General features: G+C 36.1%; 1 protein-coding gene across 5 annotated transcripts in view; it reads left to right on the forward strand.

Annotated features, from left to right (window-relative positions):
• The window catches only part of RPAP2 (RNA polymerase II associated protein 2), a 49267-nt gene that overhangs the window by 13230 nt on the left and 9084 nt on the right, over window positions 1–26953 (forward strand). For 3 of the 5 annotated variants that reach the window (XR_007507025.1, XM_049808329.1, XM_049808333.1), the window contains 2 exons: window positions 6024–6092; window positions 26526–26675. Coding sequence is in view for 4 of the 5 variants with exons in the window: in XM_049808329.1 (XP_049664286.1) it covers window positions 6024–6092; window positions 26526–26675 (219 nt within the window). In the remaining variant the exon portion in view is untranslated. The other 2 variants (XM_049808331.1, XM_049808330.1) reach the window with 2 other exon arrangements.

A 26953-nucleotide genomic window follows, 5' to 3' on the forward strand; every position in this document is an offset into this window, starting at 1 on the left:
CTACGAAAGACACTCTTCCTTTCTGGTGACTCTGTGCATGATCTTTTTTATTTAACAGAATTATTAGTGTTTGAACATGATTCTGTAGTTGCAGTCTTAAGTTGTGATTAATCTTTTATTTTAACAACAACAACAATGAAACCAGGGAAAGAAGTTTTTGGTTACATTGGAGCAGCAGGTATATGCTGTATGTGTAGTTACTATTAAAAAAGACCTTTGTGCCTTAAAACAGGTTTGTTGCTCTGCAGTCTAAATGCCTAATAGTCAATTTAGCTTTTGGATTGATAGAACTGGAAAAACTACATTTGGTCTCTTTCAATCTACTTTTGTATAGTTGATTATGTAAGAAGTCCTGGAGGTTCTCAAAAGCAGAACGTCTACTTTAAATTATTTTTGCTATTCAAAACCAATGTGGCCTGAATATGAAGTTTAAAAAGTGGTTTATAGCAAAGGAGCCTTGAAGCCAAAATGGACTTCTAAAAACATATATATGTATACATCTGTGGATTTACAGAATGGAACCAAGTCTAATTAACTTGGACTTTGATCCCAATACCTGGCTCCTGTAGCAATATTTTAAAAGTCTCCCTGATCTATTTCTGATGCCTCAGGTAACACTTCATGAGTTTATTTTTAAGTCTTTTTTGTTAGGAAGTAAGTTGAAGGTAATGGTAGCCAGTTCTTGGGGCTCTCTTAGTGTGAAGATTCCAGATAAATTGCTTTGAAATTCAGTATTTTGGGCGGACGATGGTTGAAGACAATTATGGGCACTACACAAGAATTTGTAAGTACCTTTATATATATATATATATATATATATATATATCTCAAAATAAATGGAGTTCTATTGTCACTGATAGTCAAACAATGCAAAAATACAGGAGATAGGGAAGCAATAAAAACCTTTGGGCCCTTAATCCTTCTTGCATTTCTGATATGGAAGGGTCTGTTGATACACAAAAGCTAGCTCATGGATATTAAGATGAAGGTGTAGGTTTGAATCTCCAGTTCTGTACATAGGTTTGAATTCACTTAATATGAGTGGTCTCTCTGATTTTAGGTTACATGCTTTAGCAGGGGGACCCGGGATAAATTTTAAATGGTGTTTATGTTTGCAGGGTATAGAAATTTAAAGGTTACTTTCTTTGTTAATGTGGTTAAAATGCTTAATGACTATGGAGGGAGCACTGACAAATGCTAGTGCTCTTTCCTGCTTTTTGTACTGGAAATATTTCAGGCTGAAGAACTTGCCAAAGAGGGTAGGAGATAAAACACATGGCTGTAGTAGAGCTTAGCTGGAGAAGGGTAAAAGAGCATGTGGTGAACTAAGCAACAACGATTTTCAGCTCCATTGGTTTTTTAAAGGAACGCTTGCAGTTCAGCCTCCTTTGGGCAGCATTTTATTCAATCACCACTGCTGGGAAACGCACTAGAGGGATCTCAAGAGACATTTTAGAATGGTTAGAGCTCTTCCCAAACAAAGTCCCTCAGTGCCTGTAAGCTTTTGTTACGAAAACTGAGATGTCAAATAATTCTCCAGAGTGTGTAAGGGCGCTTTGTTGAAAGAACAAGAGAAAATTAGTTATTTATATATAAATCGAGGCTTAATGATTAAGTTTGTGAATGTATGGTTGTGTGTTTTTTTAAGCATAATATTCCATACTGAATATAGAACTTCATCTGAATGTTGTGGTTGCAAGTATTTTAATTCCTTTCATGGAGCTTATTGTTGACATTGAACTCTGTCATTGAATATGATGCAGTTGTTTCCTAAAGATGTGTTCAAGACTTTTTTTTACAGGTTTGTCTTACCTTGTTTCCAAGAATATTTTCGCTTTTAAATATGTATCATGAGTGTATGTTATCTAGTGTATATGCTTGCTAATAAGCTTTTACGTATTAGCCTTGTTAAGTGGAATTTTAGGTTCTGGATTTCAAGTCAATCAGCAATACTTTGTCGTAGACAAGGTTATGTACAGAAATGTGTAAGTACCAGAATGTTAATGACCTTTTCTCAAGTAAATGGGCTTCTCTTGAAGAGACCCTAAAGTTATAATAGTAACTCATCAAACTAAATTATACTACAGTACATAAATATGTTGCTCTTTTTCAGGGGGTAGAGAAGCTGTCTTTTATGGTTAAATTGGTCTCATTGAAGCCTGAAGAAAAATGATCTATGCTTTAGTATTTGCCTGTGTTGACGTGGTTAGTTAAACTTTGCTCATCTTAGTGCAAGTTTTGGAAAAACTGTAGATAGCTGGGGTCCCCTAAAGCTACAACTTTATGTCCTAATCCCAGAAGTCAGCTTTCTGCATTGCAGAATAGGCAAATGGCCAAACTTAACAGGTCAGATTCTTGAACGGAAGTTACATATGCCTACACCTGGGAATCTCAATGTGTGAACAAAAAAGCTGCTTCATTTGCAAAGATGCTAATGACTTCACTTTGCAACAAAGATAAATTGTAAAATGGAAAAAAAAAAAAGACAATCTTCTCCATTTGGGGCACATTTTTTTCTTTTTCTCCCAGTGTAAGAACATGGACTTACTAGGTAAAACTGAAAGACAGCAAGCATGGACCTGTTCAAAGGAATGTTTATTTCACCAAATGTACAATTAGTAGCAATAACTCATAGCTACTAAGTTATTAGTCAAATTCATAGCAACATGTTAAAAAATGAGCTCATAGATGACAAGTATATTCTCATTGTAAGGATAAACAAATTTCTAGAAAAGGAAATAACACTCAAGTCTATAATTTATCAATAGGTATAAAGAAAAATATAATTTTTAAAGATTGATTTATATTAACCAGTTACATTTACTTGCATCGCGTTCATAGTATCCAGATGCTAGGGTTCTATTAGGGGATTACTATTTAGCATAATAATCCTGGTGTCCATCTGCCATTCCCTGTTGGACAGTGTTACTTTTATCAAATTGTTTCCTAGAAATCCCAGGAAATGTAATCCTGCTGAGGAAAGGGTGGTGAGCTCCTGCATTGCTGAGTTTCTTTCCTTCAAGTCTGTTGCAGTCCCTGTCCTAGTTCTTGCACAGGTACCTAAGGGATGTGCTTAAATCGGCTGTCACAGCAGGCACTGTTTACAAATCAGGCCATCATTTGCTAATGGAGTTCTGCTAGCAAAATTCACAGCTGATGGTAATTAAATAGGAAGATAACTAGAGGAAAAGAAGTAGAACCAACTGTGTATGGTCTTTTGCTGCCATTTTTGGGTTTACTTTTTTTATTTACTGGTTACTTTAACCTTGGACTCCACTGTATTCCTACAACTTCACTATCAGAGTTCACTTTCTTTGCAGGCTGGGTACTAGTCAGTTATTGGGAGGTCATTTGGGATGGAATTTTTATGCATCTTACTCTTTAGTCCTTTATCCTGTCAGCTTCTGCCACTTGGATCCATCTGCTCAGTCTGAGCTCCTTCATAGAGTATTAAAACTCCAGCTGCCTACTAGATGGTGGAAGCAGTCCAGTCCAGCTGCAGTGAATCTTGCTGGGTTGAACCACAACATGCACAAACTAGCAACTAAGCAACCCACGCAGCTGTTTGGGATCATCCAACTTCTTGGCTTAGCTATCCTGCCCCACAGAGGCCAAGAAAGTAGAGGTGTTCTGTTTTGGAAAGTTGCATGTTGTTTTTGGGGTTTTTTTTCCCTTTGGGTAGGTGAGGGAGAATTTATCCAAACTCTTTAACAGAAAATATTTCACTCTAAAACTCAAATCATGTATATGAAGTTTTGTACAGTTTTAACATTTCCACATTATATGTTTATGACAGAAATCTAGTGACCTCTCTCATGGATTGTTCTGAAGTTACAGTTTTGGCTAGAGTCAAGACAAAGAATTAATGAACCATTTTTACAGAGGACTTGCACTTCCCTGTTTTCTGAAAGCTTTGCTCTTCAGAGGCCTTGGTGTTGACACACAGCTTGTTTTTGAAAGTGACTGCCCTTCCACTGCTCCTTATTATTTAAGGCTTCACACCTGTAGGTTGCTAGCTTTAGTCTGATCTGCCTGAAATGTTTTTTTTTTTCAGGTGCACAAGTGTTTTAGGACAGGTGTTGTACTGAAAGGTTACTCATTGTGGAAGCCTGACTGTTCATCCAGTCCAGTGACAGTAGTACATCAGCAGATCCATACTGCTGTATCCTGCTGGTTATCTGTGTCTTTTGACTACCTCCTTCATAAATAGCATATTGATGGCAATGACTAGTGTTCAGACCTTGCCAATCAATACTAACATTGAATAAGAGTTAATTGACACAAATAACTGCATCTCTCAGTTTGTGTACAAGAATGACACCTTCCTGTGCTCTAATCAATAATAACTCCTTGTAGAGCATTGAAATAAAGCTGCTTTCTCTATTTGACAGAGTTTTCCCAGGTGGCTTAGAGCTGTCTCTTCCATTGTGTCTCATCATAGCAGATTAACTGGAACGTTACATATGAATTGCCTGTCAAGATGATTCCATCAGGCATTTGTTGGTAGTATTTACCACTGTCATCAGTGTTGAGTCAAGATGTTCAGTCTTTGTTTTGTCTCTTGTTCTAGAAAAATGTAACAGTTTACCAGGTACAAGCTTTGTTGCCAGCTATTTAAAATAGTAATTGGTAAACATGAATCTTTTAATAACAAAAATAATCTGTATTTGCTGGAACTATTGTTTCTAGTTTGACATGACAATTCCTGTACATGTAGTACAAAACATTGCTTTTCCTTTCATCATTTAACAAAACTCAGGCTGTGGAGACACTATTTGAATAATCATTGCTTCAAAATCTTATTTTGGTTGGAAGACTTGGAGATTCGAGGAGAAAACTAGGATAATATTGCTTTAATCGTTACTATCCTTAAATAAAATTGAATTTTATTAATTTAACAATTGCAAGTACAAATACAAATACTTCTGTATACTTGCCCAAAGAAATTTAAAAAAAAAAAATCTTACTGAGGAAGAAAAGCCTAGATTTGAATTTGTTGCCAGGTATTTAATTTTAAGCAACCTCCCATCTTCACTAGTGTGTGTAGAAGTGGGTATGAATGACAGGGTAGCTTCATTCTGGATCTGAATTTATACAAGTCTGCATAGAATGGAAGCTGAGAGCAAGAAGGGATCATTCCCCCAAACATGGGGAGGCACTTGCCCCTCAGTATTTCTGTTGGATGGTGCTGTCTGTCTGAATAATATTAATTCTGCTAGCCTTTTTGGGTGCCTGTATAGCCACAGCTTTGTTTTTAGCTGTGACTTTTCCATGAAATTGCTTGTCTTCAACACCATGGGTCATGCCGAAATTCAGCCATAGCAATTCATATATGAATTGTTTTAAGTCAGATTAACATGTGCCTTAAAGCAGATCTGGCTTATTACAAAGTTCAGCCAAATGGGTCAGCAGGTATAAAATCAGCAGCACTTTTGTTGAGCACCCATGTGTTTCTTGATTCACACCTCATTTTCTTGCTCTGATACCTGCACTGGGTCCCATGGCATAAATTAGAATTCCAAGTTTCCATTTTAAAAACAAGAATCATCAGAGGATTGTCTCCAGTATCTTATAAAATCCAGTCTGTTTCTGCAACATTAGCTTTTACAGCAAATCTGGATCTGAAGCCAACAGGGGAGAAACTAAGTGTAAGACAACCCATCTTTTCAGAAACGCATGTGCAGTTCCTGGGAATTTCCCAGTGGATATGAGTGAGAGCTGAGCCTTCACAGCAGCCAGGACTATTTGTGAGATAATTCAAAAAATTAGCTTCTGTTCAATCTTCCCCATCCCACTTTCATGTAGAAAAAAGAGACATATTGGGAATTATGCAATTAGTCCATTACAGGGTAAGATGAGAGAGAAGTCTGCAAGTTGGTGAATTGCTTAGATACATCTTAACTGCTACATTGTAACTCAGTGTATTAAGTCTTTCAATGGTAGACTTAAATCAAAATTCTGTAGTTAAAATCTGTTTAATTTTACTCAGAAATGTTCTGATTTTTTTTATTATTATTTTTCAGGTTAACAAACAGAAATATTATTCACAAAATGCCTGAATGGACTCTAATTGCTATTGTTTTGTTATCTGTGTAAGTACCCTTTAATGTCAAATATTGTCATACACAACTGTCTTAACAAGCCTATTGAGACAAGATTTAATTTTCAGATAAAAGGAGGAAAAGATTTCTTTAAATTAACTGGGGAATCAACAGAAATATTTTTTTCATGAAAATAACTAAATTATCTTGACAAAACAGTATTGTCCCACTTACAACAACATGTTAACAATGGACAAACTTAACGTTATGTTAAAAAAAGAAAAGTTAAGCTTTAGGGGTTTTTAAAGAGGGTTGGTGGGGTGAAGGAGGAGTATGCTTTACTCTCTTCCATTTGCTGCTAACAGACATTCTTCCCCTCTCTGACAGTAGGACAAAATGACATTTGTATTGTATTATTTGGATTTGGCATAACTGTCACACTTTTCATTTCTCATTTTATTTCTAATTTCTTAAAAGATTTCATTTTCATTATTAAAGTCAAATTATTTCCATAAAGATATGGTATGCTTCTAAATATGTTCATTTGAATATTCTAGCAATCTTAACTTTGAGAGGGGAAAGCTTTCTTAGCAGCTCCCAAATTTCTGAAAGGAATATTGGGACCCAGTATTTTATTTTTATGAGGATTAGCTTTATTGCTTAAGATTATGATACTACAGTGCCTATAGTCCTTGTTAGCTGTTTTCTACTTACTGTGGAATTAAATTCTTTCCAAGGGTTTTCCTGATGGGAAGTCTGATTTTATTATAGTGTCTTTCAGTAAACTTCTACACAGAGGCATGATCTATAAAAGCTGTAGTCATATGCATCAAGTAACTTCTTTAATTTATATTTTCCAAATTAATGTACATTTCTGAAGTTAAAGATATGAACTTTGTACTGCATAAAACAGTTCTCTCACAAATTCATATTAAACATTTAACATTAGTTCACCTTTTAAGAAATCACTGGTGGTTTCACACAGTGTCAGGCCCTGCCTTTCAGTAGGGTTAAACCATCAAGCAGTCTTTGTATGTCTTTCAGCTTGAATTACAAGACTGCAAAAATCTTATTCCAGAGACTGTTTATTACCGCACTGCTGCTATTTCTTTTGGGCTTCCTGGGTCACTGGAGCCTGTAGGACAGAGGAGTACTTACAGACATTCACAGGTCAAGAAGTGTTGTGGGCCAACCTCATAGCATCCCCAGTACTGCACTTACTTTCCTTGATATTACTTCAGTCTGACACATTGTTCTGGCTTTCCTGTCCCAAGGAAGACTATACCAGCAGGCATTAGAGTAGGCTTCAGCGAGCCTTACATCTGTGTCACCCAGCCAGATACCGCTCAAATGATTCATTAAATCAGAACACAGAAAGTAACTTTACTTGAATGCCTTGGCATAAATCTTTTATCAACTATAAGAACAAATCTTTTGTCATTTTTACTATATATTCTTATGGTTGAATTGGTAATTTGTGAAACAGATCTTATGAATTTTTCAAGTAGTTTCTGTACATTTAAGGAAACGGTGACTCTTTTGATCGGAAGTTAAAATATGTTGCTGGTCTCTCCACGTATGATGAGCTCTAAACGTTTACATACCTAATGATGGTTTTACAATTGCTTTAAAATGTTATACAAGTAGCAGGCAGTCTTGGTAGCAATCAGTATAAGGCAATTATAAGTCTCTTTACGTTTGCTTTCTAAGGGTATACCCCTAAACAAATGAATTATATTTGATCCGAAAATAGAGTAGATTTTATTTCTAATATTATTCTAGTGAAATCATGAATAAAACTCCTGTGGACTTCAGTTTATTTTAAGGTTCTTGCAAGCTCATGATCTTCAGATTTTGAACAACTTCTCTCAGTCCCCTTTTAGGAGAGGATGTGGAAGAACGTAGATGGGGTAGAATGAGTGTTACGATTGCTCTAAGATGATGATCGAGTGTTGCATCATTTCCAGAAAGATTACAACAGAACATTTAATTTTTTGGAAATTCTAATAAAACTTTAATATTTAGTGGAAGCCAGAAGTGTACAAGGAAATGCTACTGAGGACCTGGGCAACCCCTCGCAGACAGGTCTTCAGATTGTGGCCCTTTCTCACCTCCTGCAGTCTGCCAAGGAGTCTGTCATATCTTACTAATATTGCTCATAAAAAGAATTGCACTCTATTAAAGTCTCCTCCGGCTTCCCCTTAGCTATACTGAGAGATGATGCATTTTGCAGCACGTGCAATGTCATTTAGATCACAGAGTTGTATGGGGCCTGAGTTAGTGACTCTTTACTAGCTTCTGTCAGTGAAAGAGGAGAACGTTTTCAGAATATGTATTCACAGGTCTTGACCTGGTCCCAGACACAGGATGGACATTTTACTCCTAACACTAAACAGTGAAGTAGCATAAGCAACACCCTGGAAGAGGATAATACTTCCTCTTTCCAGGAAGATGAAAGACCGTATTACAGGTACCTCGGGGTGCAAGAGGTATGAAAACAGAGACTACAGAAGGCAGAGTGAGCATGGGATTTCAGTGTATACCTCAAAAAAACCTATTAAGACCTCAAGTATTTTTTGTTTTGTTTGGAAGGGGGCAGGGTTGTTTTGTTTAAAGTAGCAACTGTTGGACTTCGCTTGTACCCCATTTTGTGCATCGATATTGTGGCTCACCACTTCCTTCTCATATATGGCCAGCGTGTGTTGAGGACTCAAACAGTGCACCTAACTTCACAGTGCACTTTCAGAGTGCCCCAACCCTTTTTTTGTTATGCTACTGGGCAGAATAACTATTATCATTACTGCTGTATTAAATTCAAGTGTCATCACTGCTTAATACTTTGTATTATGTTGGGGTAATACTATCCTCTCTTCATTGGAGTGTCCATATTAACTCTTTGTAGGATACACCATGTTGGATAGTCATAACACCTAATTTTGGTGCTTAAATTAGACCTAGGCTCCCTTTATAGTCTGCAGGTCCTTGAGAAGCTATTAAAAGTACTTACGTGTCCTTGAGTCTATTGACAAAGAAACCTGGGATTCTAATTCATTGCTCTGAAATAAAGTGCCTGAAACTAGACAGTGTGACTGTCTTTCTCCAAGTATAAAATGTTCGAGATCACAATAGTGGAGCACTTCCTGTTCCTAGTGAACAGCTGGATTTATTCAATCAAATTAGCATATAAAGTTATGAACAGCCAGACTCAGCCTTTATTGCAAATCTAGCCTGAGGCACTCCTGTCTTTACGACCAGCACATTCAGCAATGCCATATCAACCTTCTTAGAGTACGCTTTGACAGCCAGAGAATTATGTTCAAGTAATTACATTCATGCCTATCATGGAGTGGCTAAAATGATCTGTAGATCAAATTTCTTATTTATTTGCCATTTGTAAAAATTTTGGCAGTGGTAGATTTTTGTGTCTTCCTGTTGCAATGTTTACTATGTTAAGCAGAGTTTTTTATTATAGTAATAGCTGCTTTATAATGTACTGTAAAACAGAATACAGAAGTTGCATCTTTTTCCCCCAAAGAACTTCGCAAGATATCAAATGAAGCAGATAGACAGATACAAATACGGTAGTTCAAGAAAGAATGGAGAAAGCAGTGGGAAGATTGGTTGCTATACAAGCACGGGCACTTGCTGTTTTTAGTGTATACCCCTGGTACAGTCTAATGGAAAGCTTTCAAGATATTTTCAGGAAATGTCTGCTTTCATCTTACTTATCTGAGCTGGCTGGTTCCAGTGAACTGTGGTCAGCTTCATTTACAAAGCCTATGCAAGAGGTTCCCCCACTAAAAGCTTTGAAGCATTTCAAAATGTTCTGGGATTAGTTTATAAGCATTCAGCTGCAGTATTTAAACAAACTCAAAATGACCATGATCACTAAACAAAAGCCATCATTATATGTGTGCAGCCACTTTAGATAAATGTGTCATGTGGAGACGTACTCTAGAGGTTTACTCTCTTGGAGATAACAGTTCAGGAACTGGAGAATCTTGGGTTCAAGTAGGCATTTTTACTTCTTTGCACACGAGAGCACATCTATTGCTCAACACTGACATTTCTAAATTAGTTTAAGAGGAATTCAGATGTTTGTGGTATCACTACTGTGTTCTTGTCTGAAAATGTCTGAATGCTTGAAATGTACAAATCTAACGTACAAATACATATTGCGTATGAATCAGACTTGCAGAGTGACTCTTTTTCCTACAGAAACCACATACAAGTCAGCTGGATGGTCGTTTATTTAGCAAGTCTGATGATAGAAGATTGGTTCCAGGTTTCAGCTGAGAAAAATCATTTATCATCAAGCTAGAAATATAGTTATTTCCCATTTTGAAACAGAGTTTGCAGGACCAAAAATCTAAAAAGTCTTTATTTTATAAAAGTGTTTGAATGTGGTCATAGTATTGTCTCTACTCTTGGTCTCTGTATCTATAGAGATATCTGTAGAGTTATATTATTGTGTGAAATAGAGAAAAGGCAAGTTTGTCTTAACACATTAGAAAATTAAAAAGTATATTCTTCCCTTTTTCTCTCTTAATAATTTTAGGTTGTCATTTGGTGAGTGTGAACTCAAATAGGTTTTCTGTTAAGCAGTTCTTACTTATCAGCACTTTCTGAGCAAACTCAAATCTGTTTGTTTGGCATATTGTGGAGGAGATCAGTATTACTTTACTTCCTCCTAGCATGTTCCAGTATTACTTAGGAAACATATACAGAACAGTATTTTGAGGGATTTGCAGTGTTGTTAATCAGGACATTAATCAGTGCCAACTTTAAATATCGTCATCATTCATAAGGGAGAAAATAGAATAAGAAACTTTAGCAGCTTCAAAGAAGGTGTTTCTCCTTATACAAAAAACCCACACTGTGTTGCTGTAGTGCTGTTACACAGGAAAAGTGACACTGTGGATTTCATTGCAGCACACACAGCTGCAGTCTCTTTCCATTCTAGTATTTCTCATGGATAGCCTTCTGAATGGGAGATTTGGGTGTGCTGTGTAACTTTCATGCATGCCCAGCACAAACTCTCTGAGGTGAGTCCAGGATAATTAGTTCCCCTTTACAGTTCTGGTCCTTGACCTCAGCAGCAGGAGTGGAGCCTTAGCACACGCTGTCTCCTGGACTTCTGTTGCATGGAGTTAGGGGGGTTGGCTCAGAAAGCTGTCTTCTCTGCACCTGCCGGTTTTGCTGCCCAGCACAAGGGAAGAGCAGGGTCATGGCTTTCTCCCAAATGTCTTGGAAATCCCTCCAAGAGAGAGGAATCTTCATGTTCCCAGCAGCTGTATGTGTGGGCATTCAGACTGAAGTCAGGCCCAACTGTGCAAAGCTGGTGTGCAAAGTCCATCACCAGTATTAAATTGTCCTTCATGGTGGTATTCTTCTGACTAATCTTTTTGTTAGAATCTAGAAATACTTTTATGTTGAACATAATTTTGGATCTTCTGCTTTCGTCACCCTGGGAACTTTATATTCCAAATGTATTTGTGAATTAAGAATATGGTAGTAGGGAAAGTACTTTCCTCTGCCTTTTGTGTAAGTAAACAAGAGATTTTTGTTGCAACTTCTGTTTCAACCCTCTGAAAGATAGCATGCTAGATTTCAGAAGACTGCTTTATCATGTTGACTCTTTGGGGAGCGAACTCAGTCAGTGAAGTTCATGTCCTATTGAACTCTATACCACAACTATGTGCTGATCAAGCAGATGGAAAAATTGCCCAGCCCTATTAGAGAGAGAACCATTTTAAATTTATGTTTCTTGAGAAGGTATATATTTAGAAGATTTCTTTTGTAATGTCATGTTTTTCCTCATTCCATAATTGCTGCATACAGCTTTGCTTATTGGAAGTCATGTAGCACAGAGTAAGTTGTACAGTTACATGGTAATATAGACAGTTCTGAACTAATGCTGCAAGTAAGACCTAAGTAATCCACACTGTTAACAGCTGCCCTAAACTTAGTTTTAAACTAAATGTATTTTAACTTCATCCAATGAGCAAACAGAACTGTTAATTTTGCAACTGAATCCTGAAGCTGTAGCCCTATGAAAATATACTTGCTTCCTTATTAATAATTAATCTTAATACATTCAATGCAAACATTTTTTTATCATGAAACATTACCCATCTGTTAAAAGAAAAACATGACTTTGACACACACTTGCATCTTTTATTTTCAGAGTTTTATCTTAGTAAACTTTCTAAAGAACAGCCTACATTAATAGGGACATGACACATCGGCAGTGTTTTTGACTTACAGGAAACTTCATCGTCAGATGAAAATCAGTGTTTATTTGGCTTGCTGTTTCTGAACTGAAAAAAATGTAGAGGTACACATCATTGGAAAAGTTACTACGGCTTCCTAGCACGTGATCCCCAGGCATTTTGTACCAGCAGAGTTTTTAGCATGGGTTTTGGATTAATTGGTTTGGTTCTATGCAGTCATAATGGTACCTCTACTAGGCTAAGTGGTGTGTCATTGTCTTCTTTGGCACTTAAATAAATTGTGCCCAAAGTAGAAATATTGTATTCCTTAACTCTTTTGGAACCACTATAACAGAAGAACGTTGATTGTAGAAAATCCCTGAAAGAGCATTATCTTTTGAAGATCTAATCATTCCTCTCCTTAGAGTGCTTGATGCAGATTATGGAATATAAAGCCTTGTAATGCTAGATAGTAAGACAGGCTGTCCAGAAAGACAATACTTAATTCTGGTGGTCCTAGTTTGCTTTGTCATATTGCAGTTGAAAGTGTCAGACCTGACGTGGCAGACAATGTTTTTGCTATGAAGTGTATAATGGTTTTTAAGGAGGAAGAATCCTGAAAGTGATTAAAAACTATGAAGATCTTAAAAATCTTGCTTTATGAATGAATTATGTCTTAGAAAACAAAATTAATTGAATAACTGAGTTAAATTATAGTTTGCTTGGATCAGAACAGTTTAAGTAGTCCACAGACCTTCTTAAAGACCCATGCGTCAAAGATCTATGTCAGTTAAGGGGACATAGCGACATGCATTTTATTAGCTTTCATATTGATAATGTTATGTTGGAGAATGTTGGTGTTCCTATAATATTCTACAGTGACCAGGGATAAACTAAAAATTACTCAGAGGCATGAAAAATATGGAGGGGAGAGGAGAAGATTACAACTAATTAATTCAGAAAGGGGCAAATTATTTTTTATGTGATTATTGATAGTAGGCAGTACATTGATGAACTGGAGACTTGTTTTCATTTCCTAATACTATAGGAATCCAGTGCAGAGGAAGTTTGTACTTCTTGTTAGCTTGTTACTTTTTGAGATACAAAAACATTTTGCACCCACTGGTCTCATGGGTCTGGCAATTAAGTTCTGATCCTGATGTGGGATGTTAACAGTGAAGGCAAAATATGTACAGTATTTTCTGAAATGTGTTCCTTTCATATTTATGAAAACAGAAAATACAGCCTCTTTGGGGAAGGAAGGAAGGAAATGCATGTCACTGACAAGCAGATGATGTATAAAGTGTATCGTTAGGTGATGAGCTATAATGAAGCTCTTGGAATTTACAGACAATCCAAGCTAGCAGATAGAGCATCAGGGTGCAGGTGGCTCTTTTGATATGAAGCAGATAATTAAAATAAATACTTGGGCTAAGATGGCAACCAACAGTTAACCAGAATGTTGTATATATAAACATAAAATAACTATATATTCATAAAATTTTGCATGGCATAATACAAAGAACCTGGAACAATCGTGTCCATAACAGCCCATGTTCTTCTCTTCCCATTCCTCCCCAAAAGCAAAAGTGTGCTTTAATTGGCTGGTAGCAAACATAGCTAACCAGTATATGGGAGCTTAATCCAGAAACTGCAAAGTGTATATGTATAATTACGTACTACTAGGTGCAAAACCAGCACTGATGCAAAAACTGTACAGATGCTCAGTCGTTTAGATGCTCAGTTGTTACTGGGATCTCAGTATGTTTCGTTTCATTCTGAGGTATACCATGCTTATAACCTATGTTCCACAGAAATGCATCTCTCTTCCACCCTCTCTGTCCATCTCTATCCATCTGAACGTTTTAGGAAGACACTGCATAGATCTAGACTCATTCATCATAAAACTCAGTATTTCTGAGATGAGGTATTCAATTTTTTAAAAGGATAAAGAATAGTTGAGATTCATGTGGCTCTACATATTTGTTTCAAACCTCATCACATATTGCTGCCTTTTTTAGGTATACATTTAGGTCAGTATACTTTCACAAATCAGTGTTAATAGTGTTCTTCTGTTATGGTAAAGTCGAGATTAAGAGTAGAAAAGTGATTTACTGGAGATCATCAAGTCAGTAATAGATCTGGAAATAAACAGGAGAAGGGTTTGGGGTTGGGTTTTGGTTTTTTGTTGGTTTTTTTTTTTTTTTTTTTAACTTACTGTGAGCTGGCATGTCTGGGAAAAGGTGTTTTGGAGGATTTTTAAGAATCTAATTTCGAGGGGTCCAAAACTGCACTGGCATTTGTTTTCAAAACTGGGAAAGGCAAGTAGAAAACTGTTGAGGTCCTTATGTTTAACTTCTGAAGAAAAAAAAATTCGGACACGGTTGAAGCCAGTCTATTCCTAGCAGGTCTCTTTACTCAGCTGCGTTATTTGAGGTGTTTGATCTGTATATTGGACTGTAAGGCCAATCAAGTAACAATGTTAGAAAGTTATGAAACTAAACTATGATCAATTTTATGATCATTGTTTCCATAGTAACTGAGTACAGTTGAGTACATTTTATAAAGTCAAGTATTGACAAATTATCTACCTAAGCATATTACGTTGTAGTTGTTTTAACTGTAAGACGGTATTATTATTTATTTTGCATGTCACTGAGATAATGAATTGACAGGAATAGATTACCAGTATGTGGCAACAAAAAAATCCATCAGTTGCAAAAAATGGATTAAACAATGTTTAATTCATAAAATGTACCAGGTTTGCATATAAAAAGCATCTTTTAGATACAAAGTTGTCCCACTGTATGTGCACAATAATTTATACAACAGTGTATATTTTACAAAGTACTTAAAAGGTTCAGGCTTTCAAAAGCATCTTAGCAATTTTTAATCTTACAGAGACTTATACCTGTGCTTAATTTCATGTAGCTGAGTAACCCAAAGACTTCAATGGCATAGATTCCAGTATTTGAGAGTGTCACAAGAAAACTTTGTGGAACATAAAAAGTAAGGAATAGAAGACTGAAAAGGATGAAAGGATCAATTTTAAAATAAATTTTTAATTTATTAAATTTAAAATTTTGATTAAGTTGAAAAAGAGGGAAAAATGGGAACAAATGGTTTGATCTGTCAGCTGGTTAGCAGGAAACAGACTTCAAATAAATGGAGCTTTTTAAACAAGGCCTGTCCTTGAAATGTGTACCTAAGAAACTTCGATTTGTTAGAGAGAAACAGCTGATAGTGATTTCTTCTGGGTTTATATTGTAAACTTTTTTTTGCTTTGGCTTTATGCAGATAAGTAAGCTAAATTGAAACATTTTGGAACAAATCCCTGTATGAATATAAGTGCTTTAAATGGCGCACAGTATTACAGAAGTTCTGATGCTTCATGTCTGTGAACCAATGTTGTATTAATAACTTGGAATATGGTGATGTAAAGGTGAGTACCATACTCCATTTGGTTTTTAAAAAATCATCCTGCAGTCATATCTATTATGCAAAATGGTGAAATACAATCTCTGATCCAGCTAAACTTTGTATGAAGAGTACTTTGGATAAGAAACCATAGATGTTGTTGAGCTGGTTTTGCTGCTTCTTTTGGTGTTCTTGTCTGGCTAGAGGTTTTTCTAATCTCCTGTTAAAGAAATCTGGAAACTCTGTTTTGCATATGATCGCTGAAGTAATTGGTTTTTGCCAGACCTATATGGTATCTGTGTTGATGACAGTCTTGGTAGTCATTTTAAAATAAGTGTTTGAAAATAGGGTTCCTAAATATCACTATAACAGGAGGCAAATAGAACCATTACGTACTATTACTGTAGCTTTAAAGGAGTCATGGGTCCCTGAATTTTTGTCACTGGCATTGTAACATCAAAGTATTTCCAGAGTGTTGGCAGTCTTGTCTCATTAGACAGGCTAAGCCTGGGTTAAAAACAGTGATCCACGAGTACTTAACAAAGCCATTTGCTTAGCGGTACAGGATCAGCATAATGCTAGCAAATGCTTGCAAAGAATGTGATGTCATTTTGCACCTGCTGAATGTTCTGAGATGTGTAGTTCCTTTCCTGGACAATTGCTGAGGGAACTGACTTTGTTTTATGTGTGCATATACAAGGTCAGGAAACTTGCTCAGAAGGAACATTATAGCAGTGATACTGTGTGAGAAGAAACAGTGTTGATGTTTGCATTGCAAAGGATAAAATAATTGTACAAAGCAATAGACTTGTAAATTTTCTCTCAGATGAATAGAAATTGTTGCTGTCGTGCTGAAGTGCTACTGGTCGCTCACAGGGAACTGAAAAATGGGAATAGTGAGAAATGCCATTTTCTAGTTACTTGCTGAGAAGATTTGTATTATATATGTTGTGGTAAGATAGTATGTTACATGAACTGAGAGTTTCAGATGCTTATCTAATTTTTGAGGCATTTTTAATTTTTTTTTCAGTTATTCATATATACAGTGTACATTCTAAGGTATGTTGTCTTCAAGTATTTAATGTTCAGAACTGACACAAATAGCAATACATGGCTATACTAAATTGTTACACCATTTGATGAAATGTCTGACCATAGTTTCTTTGAACACATTATGTATTTTCAGACTTATTTTGGGTGGTCCTTTGCATTAGACTTTTACTTTGCCTGTAAAATTAATTACTGACCTAATGATGCAAATAGAATGTTTTTATATATAAGGCAGTGTTTTACTTGTCCTTCATCAAAAGTCAAAGGTCATCTATCTTACCAGAATTTAATATTTTGAGGACAGTCTGCATTTACTTGAGGTTTTTTTCCTTTTCTGTATCTTGTTGTATCAGTGTGACATTATTATAAAACCTTTTCGTTGCAGGACCTTTGAAGTTATACAGCTGGCTGTTAGAAGTAACAGCTGGCAGCTGATAGAGCGATCCTTAACTTTCAGGGGAGAGGAAAAAAGTGGCGTAAACAACACATGCAAATAGTTTGTTCGTTAGGTTTAAAAAAATACAAAGATCCAGAACATTTGCATTTTATTAAATCCACTTTAAATAAACAGTTTCTGTACCTGATAAGGTAGCTATAAGCCTGTTGCCTCAACATGTCTCCCCTGCATACTACAGTTAAAACACAGGGGTGCTTTTCCAAAAAAATTCCTTATGCAGCTTGACAGAAGAACAGAGTAGAACCAGTATTTTGCAAATGCTCACATGGCCTCCAAAGCCCATGCGAGGAGAGCACGCTATGACACGAGGGAACTCTGCTGCACAGCCTGCTCCTAAAGGCCTGACCACTGCCCTTGAAAGCAGTGGTGCTCGGGCTAGTACAGCTTTAGGTGCGCCTCAGATTGTTTTCTGAATTGCCAGTTGCCTATTTGGATACAAATAACTGGTTGGGGGAATGGGGGGAAGGAAGGAGTAAGCAAATCCGTTGTCTCTTTTTCAGTTGTTAGTAAGCACTTTTATCAAATGGTTAGATAAACCCTTGTTACTATAGGAATGCCTTCCTTTTACTGTTAGTTGTATCCATCTGGCTGCACCACAAGTGAAATTTTGGCACCATTAAAAGGGAATGGAAGGTGACTTATGTCTGGACACCAACTATATGAAGAGTGTGTGTGGAAGGTGAACTTAAAGGAAGAAAAATATGTATTTTGTTTAAGTATATACATAAACATGTATCAAAGAGAACATTTCTCTTGAACAGACTTGTAGAAGCTGCATAGGAACAAATGAAGGTAAGTGGAAACAACTAACAGAGTTAACTTTTGAATGAACCTTAAGTTTTGCTGTATACTTGGATTATGTAGGAATTCCAGTCGTTGATTTTGAATCAGTGTTTGTAGCATTGATTTAAATGTAGTGGACAAAAATTTTAAATGATGAATAATTTAGTTTCTGTTGCCATCAGAGGATTAAAGTGTCTGTGCTGGGTTCTGTGGACAAGTCAGTACACAATAATGAAAGGAAGTTAAATAAATAAAACATAAGTTGCACTTTAGCTACAAAATTCTTGTCTTTATGATGAGAACAGGATCTTCAGGCTGTATTTAAAACTAGACCAGAAGTAGCTTTTTTCCCTCAGTAAGAAAATTGCCTGTTTATTTCTGTCAGTTGTTACGATTCAACACTGTGGGCTTTAGAGTGTTTTATCTTTCATTAAGAAAGCAGAATATAGGAATAAATTTGGGGAGATTAAAGAAAACTGCCCCTGAATACCTACTTCCCTCTCTGACCGATAGGGTATGCTAACAAAGGGCCCCAAATTAGAGGTTGCTTTAATTTCAGTTGCAAATTACACTGATCATTACTACTTTTTTTTTTCAGCAATTAGTATTGTTTAATTTAAAAGAAGACTTAATTCCAGAGATATAGTTAAATACTTCTGCATCTTGTTTTTAAGTTAGATGCTTCCAGTTCAAGACCGTCTGTCAAATATTAATGTGTTCTAATGGTAAATGTTCACTCTAGAGACAGTCTTTTGCTTTTAAGGTTCTTTTTAAAATGTTGAGCTTTTTAAATCGTGCTCAAACTGAAGTTATAAGAAACAAGTGGGTTTTTTAACCAAAACTGTGAGCATAACAGCTAAATTAGCTAAGTTGAGGCTGTGATGTTTTCTGATTTCTGACTGTATCTTAAAACAGTATGATTGTGTAACCACTTAATTATACCAAGGGTTATAATTTTGTTAAGCTCCCTGGTGTTGCATCTTTCTTTAACTTAGAACTACACTCACGTCATGCTTCAGATTAGCTTTCTGTCCGATACTGACTTTTGCCTGATGGATGAATTATGCTTTAAGGTCTGTGAAAATCTCTGCTGTGATTTAAGATACTTTACTAACAAAATTGCTGTCCCTAGACAAGTGTACTGTATCCAGTGATATACTGGTAAGTGAGGGGACTCTACCTCAAATAAGCAGTCAATATGTTGTGAAGAACAGTCAGAATTACAGTGATGCTTTGACTTACTCTGTCAAAATGTCTGAGCCCCTTTTGGTAGGGTTCATGAAATAGATAAATGCAGCAAGAGTTTCAGTTCACCCCATCAACTGTTATTAAGTGATTGATACATTGGCAACACTCCAGTTGTACGTACAGGCAGATGGTCTATAGGCTGCAATGCACGTCTATTTCAATGAATTTTATTGCTGATCTGTAACATTTGTTGTATTGACTCAGTCTAGCCATTTGTCTTAAACAAAACAATTACTTTTGTTTAATCAGTTGTGTTGGAGACTTCCTTCATAGGAACATAATTAAAATGGAATCTAAGACTGTATTCTATAAAACTGCTATATTAAAAGAATGGCATTTCTGATTAATAACATTTTTATTGCATTGCTCAGCCTATCAAACCTGTAACATGATTAGTGTAAATACATTTGAAGTATTTAAAAAAAAAAAAAAACCACCAAACCACAAAACCAAAACACCCCAGTCCTTGTGCGTTGACGCAAGTAGAACACATTATAATGGCATGGTTGTCCCCATTCATTCATTCAACATGGCTTTGTGTATTTCTAGAGGATTTTTAACACTAAATGAGTTGAACTATTACTGAGAATGACCTGCAGTATCATACTGATACTTAGTTTTTATAAATCTGCTCAAAAGTTTATTTAAATCTGTGGATGAGGTTTTGTGCTCGCTCTTCTCCTTGAAATGCAAGGAGTGGGAAGTTTACTGCAGATAGCTGCTGAAGGAGTCTTGGGCTGTTTATGAATTCAAAGTACCTTGTATTACTGAAACAACTTTAGGGGCTCCTGTCTAAGTAATGGAATCCTCTTTAGTACTGCCTTATAGCCTGCCTTTGGTCCAAGAGGTGGTACAATATGCTCAGCTTAGCTGTGCAGTGCAGAAGGGCTTGTTCTGGGCTCCCCAGTGGAGCACCTTTTCACAGCGTCTTCTACAGGGTCAGTTTGAAAAACAGTCCCTATTCTACCACTTGCCAGCTGACATTGCTGCACATGGCTTGTTTTGATCCATGCAGTACCATTCCAATTCTTTATACCTTGTAGAAGCAATCAGAGATGATTTCCCTCACGATTTCAATTCAAAATGGTAGCTACAGAGCTGGGAAGAAGAGTATGTTAATACTCTTCAGAAACACACTTGATATTTAGGTAATACTGTCCCAAATGTTTAAAAAAACCCAACATGTGGAGGGTGGGCAAAGCTGAAAATCTTGTGGGTTTACGGCCTTGTAACTTAATTCTTCTAAGTACATAAAGATGGGCTGTCTTGCATTCATGACTTCGATTTTCCAAATCCGGAATTGACTCGTAATAGTCTTGCAAGTGTGAGTTTTGAATGGAAATTTGACAGACTTCCAAATTAATTTCCATTTTCTGTGACCCACACAATGGTGGTATTCCCTGCTTTTGAATTAAACACTGAGACTTCGATAAGCTGTTCTGCTTTTGGAGCCATTTGATCACACACACAAAAAGAGCACTGGATCACTAACCAGTCCTTGCCAAATCCCAGCAACACACTTCAATGCAGAGTTTCCATTAAAATATTTTTCATTTGTCTCTGAATATTGGCAATACCCTGGAAGACTTTTAATATAAAGGGGTTTTTTTCTATTCAGATAGGGTCCTATTTAATGCTTTATTGTAGTAGTTGACAGATAATGATTGATGGCACTCCACAGAGTGTCTCCTGCATGGTTATGCTTCCTCATGTTTTTTAGCATTGTTTCTCCTTAAATCAGTCCTTGTTAACAATGTGACATGACTTTATGTCATAGCAATGGAGCAAATATACTTTAGCATAGTGCTAACAGCACACTGCTGGAATGGCTGATTGATCTCTCGGAACCTTTAATAGCTATGTTAAATCACCCGAACTGATGTTAGAGGCTTGTAAGCATTTTTATTCTTTGTTAAGTGTACATAGTGCATGTTGCCAGACTTTCAGCTAAACTGCTTGTAGGATGAGAGGACTAAATTGCTCATAGTCCAATTTGTGACTGTCCAAAGGCAGCAAAAAATGCATTGGACTTACTTGCAGGTAGGGACCCTTAGCAAGAGTCTTTTGATGGCACCTTGTTCAGAGGCTTGTTGGCACCCTCTCTAGCATATATATGTGGTAGTCTGTGTCTGTGGTTTTGGTGGGGAAGGAAAAATAAAATGTGCTGCCTATAGATGCTGCCAGCTCTTGCTTCACTTCCATGTATTGAAATGAGTGATCAGGAAACTTTTGTGATCATTAGTGCAACTCTGTCATTCTGATAGAAGAATAGGTATCAGTCATCCTGGTTATGATGCTCTTAAAAAAAAATTCAGTCTTAAGAGCCTTTCTATGGAAGGACAGGTGGTGCTGGCCTCTTCCGTCATATTGCTTTGTAATTCTGTTCTTGTTCAAGTTCCAAGCATGCCGAACAAGATAATAATTATGTTCATATCTATGGCTTCTGCCACGATCACTGACTTATTTTTTTAAGCTTCTGCCATTAGAAAAAGTTAGGAAGAGTGGCAATGCTTACCTTTTTCTAGGAGGAGCTTATTATTACTCTTTTGAGAATAAGCATACTGCTTTGCTTCATGAGTATACAAGTGCTTTGCATGATATTGGGTAAATTTATGTGCACTCAAATTCTCAACACTTTTCGTGTAATTTTAAGTGACTAAGTTTGGGGAATGGAAGGGAACACAACTCTTAGGTGGTTGTGTTCCTGCCTCTGTTTTGAGGTGTCTATTTCAAAGAGTTGTAGCTGGCTGACATGACGGTGGCTTTGAAAATTTTAACTTTTTTCAAAGGGGATCACAGAATTAATCTTAAACAAAAAGTCCAGAAAGGTTTTCCTGAAGTCCAATATCTGAGGGGAGGATGGTACTGTACAATTAGGGGTTTTTTAGAAAGGATATTCACACCTTTGGCTAGGAAGTGCCAGTTAGTGCTTTTAACTACATAAAAACATTACTCCACCATCATCTTTTCTGAATGTATTCAGCTGTCTTTTTCTTAGATCTATGCATACCTTAACCAAGTTGTGCACACTACCATACCAATTAATGAAATTTACGCCACATAATGTGACTGACTTCTAAAAATATTGTAATTTAGGTTAAACTCCTAAATATACTTGTCAAATGTTTTTGTAAGGCGACTAATTCATAGAAAGATTGGGTTTTGAGTTGAAGGACTGAAACTATGTAAACTTTTTGCAATAGCCAGATGTCATTTAATAGCTTGGTCTTCACATGAATTTCACTTTTTTTTTTCCTTGAACGTGTAACACATGTGGAATAGCCAGCAAATATGAATTTTATCAATCAGATATAGTTTGACATTTTTAACACTTTGTAAAGTTTAAAAAAAGACCTGTTTACCATATGGCGTAAGTGGGTGTGCAGGAAACGGCACTGTTTCATGAAGTCTGATACATGCTGTACTACTTTTCCATGAACTGAGCATGAACATTTCCTTTTAACGGGTGTGCTGAAGGCAAGCCTTTGAAGCATGGGTGATTAACTTTGGACAGTAACTTTTATGTTTGTGTGCTTCTGTAGGTGATTGTTTTAAAATCACATAATCCTTTCGCTTTTCTTATTTTTATTTGTCTTTATTCATAGAAGTTTGTTCCATACTAATGCTGCAACAAGTGAAAGAAGTAACAGAAAAGCAGAATTTATATTTTTCTTTTCATTGTTGGAGTAGCCAGTTGTTATGATTGTGGTCCCAAGTATCCTATTTCTTATTTGCATTCTGTGTCTTTTCAAGATGCTGCAGAGTGTCAAGGCAATTCCATGATCCTTGAACTGAAATCCTGTGTATCATTAAATTGAATTAGTCATGATAGTTTCTTCAGAGATAGAGTCATTGCAGCTTTCAGTGACTTGAAGATACTGATTCTGAATACTGTTCTGGCTTATTTGCATACAATTGTGGTTTAATTCAGTTAGCATTTCATGCAAGTATGAGAGCACAGCTCTTAAAGCTCTGTTGTCCAGTGCCTCCTTGGGCCAGTGTTACCTACAGCACGGAACTTACCACTCAGTCCAAACTAGCAACTTGCGCTTGCTCCTTTTTCAGACAAAAGCTGCTGCTTCTGTTCCAACAGCACTTAAAAGTAGACAAGTACTCGATGATAACTGCTTTTCAAATTACAAGTTAAAGCATCATTTAAATGCTGAAAGGACACAGTTTTCCAAGATTAAAGTATTTGTACATATATTTGTAAATGTTTCACATGTCCCATCTAGACACAGATTTTAACTAATTGCTAGAAACTTACACATGCCTCTCTGAAATTACTTTTTGATTTAGTCTCCTGCTTATCGGATAATTAGTAGCTTAACCAGTTTTTAAACAAAATTCAGATAAGGAAAAAAATTGATCCCCAGCTAAAACGTGCCTGGCAGTTTCTCTGACAATAGCAATACCTTCTTCTTTCTTAGTGTGGGCTAGAATAGCTACTCTTTAAACAGAGTGTCTTAAACAGGGTCTGATAGTTAGGACATGTTTGTAATTCATGAAACTATGTAATATCACAAACTGCAATTCCAAAAAAAACCCAAAAAAACCAGACTGCTTGAGCTTCATGGTATAAAGATTTTAGATTTAGAATATTACTTAAAACTGCACAAGTCTTCTGCTCTTTTGGAAAAATAATGTTCTTATTAATGTGCTCTTAAGCCCAAGGCAGGAGGAAGAAAATTCGGCTAAAAATGCATGTAAGCCTACAACATTGCCAAGAGAGTGTTTCACAGTGTTACAGCCACCTGGCACCAGCACTCAGGAAGTCATGACTGTTTATGCCACCAGTCTTTTTTCATATATAACCTACTTAATCCTGAGAAAGGTGGATTAAGGACTGGTAATAATGCATCTCCAGGTCTTTCTCCCACTATCCTTGTCTCCAGACTAACACTCCGAAATGGTTACTCTGATCCTCTATCAGCACCTCCTCTGCTCTCCTGCTGATAAAAGCATCATAATGCAAAAATCAACCTCCAGATCGTCAACCCTGGGCAGAGGCACTCCGTTTTCCCAGTTTAAATAGTAACTGCTATACCTCTCACCGGGAAAGAAACAACTCAGTCCTGTCTGTCATGAAGTACATTACAAAAACTAGCGGCCTCAGTCCAAAAATCACAAATCTAACTGTGAATCCTTCTCTTTTGTGGGAGGGTTTATATAGCAGAGTTTGTGCATAAGTCTGTTTCTTTCCACACTATGTCCTTACTTTGAGCATCTTTTAAAGTCCTTCTCACCAAGCATCAGTGTTTGGTAGCTGAAATATTTAGCTAAATGTACACACTGAAATGGAATCCAAAAAGAAATGGAGAATAATTTAACTCATTAGAAGTCTATTAATCAAACTTTTTTGTAAATTTATTTTTGTATTAAGGGACTCTATTTACTATGTCTTGTAAGATCCTTTGTTTGTGTTCTATCGCTATTTTTGCTTAATTTAAAATATTCTTTTATGTGCAGCTGTAAGTGGAGATGGTCTTAATACCAGTGACTGCAGGGTGATTGATCTCAGTTGTAACTCACGTAAAGGCTTTCTGAGCTGGGAAGTTTTTAGGAAGCTGTAGACCACCTTGAGTTTCTTATTAAAAGTACATCATTTCACAAACATAGTCTAAAATAACTCTTTTGTATATGGTATCAATGGCACTATTTATCTAAATACAGTATTCAAGATGAAGTAACTGTTGTTGGGATACGAGTTCTTGTTAAGCGATCTTGTAACGTTTGGTGTTGAAGTTACTTAACATTCAGCTTAAGTTTTAATACTTGATTTTGTTCATTAAAGATTTTTTTACATATATATTTATGCTTAGGAAGTAAATTCAGCTATCACTACCTTTGCAATATTTTGCAATAGAATTATGAGAAAAAGGACTTTAGGATAAAAATAGATTCAAATAAAATTAAAGCACAAATGAAAACCGACAGCTCAACTGTTCACCTCATCTCCATACAGATATTATATATGTAGATGATCTGCATGGTGATAGCTCCTTCCAAACTGGGGAATGCATTTTAGCAGCAGCACTATGCATGTTTGGGTTTGGATCCTTTGAAGATTATGCCTTCCGTTGCTGTTCTTGTTGATTCTGGAACTAAATGCAATATACAGTAATGCATGCCTTGCAGTTTCCATTATTTCAGCTGATTAATAACATTCTCTTTCACGATGTGCACTAATGCCCTATTTATTTCCATTGTCTGTTCTCATGTATATACTTTATGCTCCTAGTTGGCAACTCCTTTCAGCTTTCCATTCACTGTTATTTTTAAAATCAGTGGAAACTGGATGAACTCCATCTACTCAGCAGTTCAGAAAATCAGGCCCAAATGCAGGATTTTCTGTAAAATGTTGTTGCTAAATAGCAAATTTTGGAAAGTCAAGTATTGTTTGAATTTTAAAGCTGAACTTCATGAGCTGAATTCAGAAATACAGTTTCTTCCCCCTCACTCCCCCTTTGATTCTCTTATTTTTCTGAAGCACTCAAGACTGCAGCCACTTTGAGACTTTAGGCACTTAATTTTGTTACCAAAACAGAAAATAGTTTCACTATAGCAAATCTTTGCTATAGTATCAGCTTTAAAACTGAAGATTAGTATCCTGTATAAAAACTTCTCAAGATTAAATGAGGCTTCTATGTGTTTGGAGAAATCTCAGATTGAAGCAAAATACATTTGCTGTTTTGACAGACTGTGTTTTATGGCATGCAGAACAGGGGGAGAATAGTCCAAGTGACCAACCTTCTTGAATGTCTTTATGAATTTTGACAGTGTATGACTTACCAACTAAGTACAACTTCTGTCAAGGAGCCTTGTTAATAATTTGTAGTTAAAATATTCTTCTTGGTTACTTTAAGGTGGAATTTTATAGCTCTTTTATAGTTCTTTGTATTAGTAAAATATAAAACTTTTACAGTGTGAATGTTTAAAAGCTTTTTGGTAAAGAAGAAAATAATGACGGATATCTTTCCTTTCTTATGTGTAATTACATAACATTTTGCACTTTGAATTTTGTTTGTCTACATTATATAACATTATACAACTGATTAGAGGCATACAAACTACTAGCTCTTTTTTCTAATTAGATTTTTTTTTAGTTTCACTACATCTTAATAGAAATTCATATTTTGGTACAGATCATACTGTATATAATACATACAATCTTACATACTGTAGTGAATCAAGTGTGGCATTATAAACTGCCTTTCTTCAATACAGTCGTTCAAATTCACAAGCTTTGCTTTTTTTACATCTGACACTGAAAAGTCACTTTTCTGTATCAAGTATGTTTTGGGGTTTTTTTGCCAGATTGTCACAAGTTACTCCACTTTTCAAGAATACTCAGACAAGCCCAATCTACACACAGTTCTTGACTACGTTGCTGGAAGAACTGCATTTCAAAAATGAAGATCTGGAAAGTTTAACGAGAATATTTAGAAAGGACTGCCTACTTGAATGGTCAGTCAATTTTAAGCTATCTTGCATGTCATAAAACTAAGCCAGTTAACAACAGTTTTAATTTTCAGCATTTTGTAAGTATGCACAGTTAATGCAGATCATATCAGCCAGAGTAGAAAATGTGTAAAGTACATTTTAAAGTAAAGAAATATATATGGTATGGAAATGAGTGTCATCATTTTGTCACTTACAGTAAATGCCAGCTGCTTACTTATCACTTTAATCTTTTGCGAATATATAGCTGGTTTATATATAGTTGGTTTACTGCAATTTTGGGA

The sequence above is a fragment of the Accipiter gentilis genome, chromosome 8, assembly GCF_929443795.1.
Source record: "Accipiter gentilis chromosome 8, bAccGen1.1, whole genome shotgun sequence".
Taxonomy (NCBI): Eukaryota; Metazoa; Chordata; class Aves; order Accipitriformes; family Accipitridae; genus Astur; species Astur gentilis.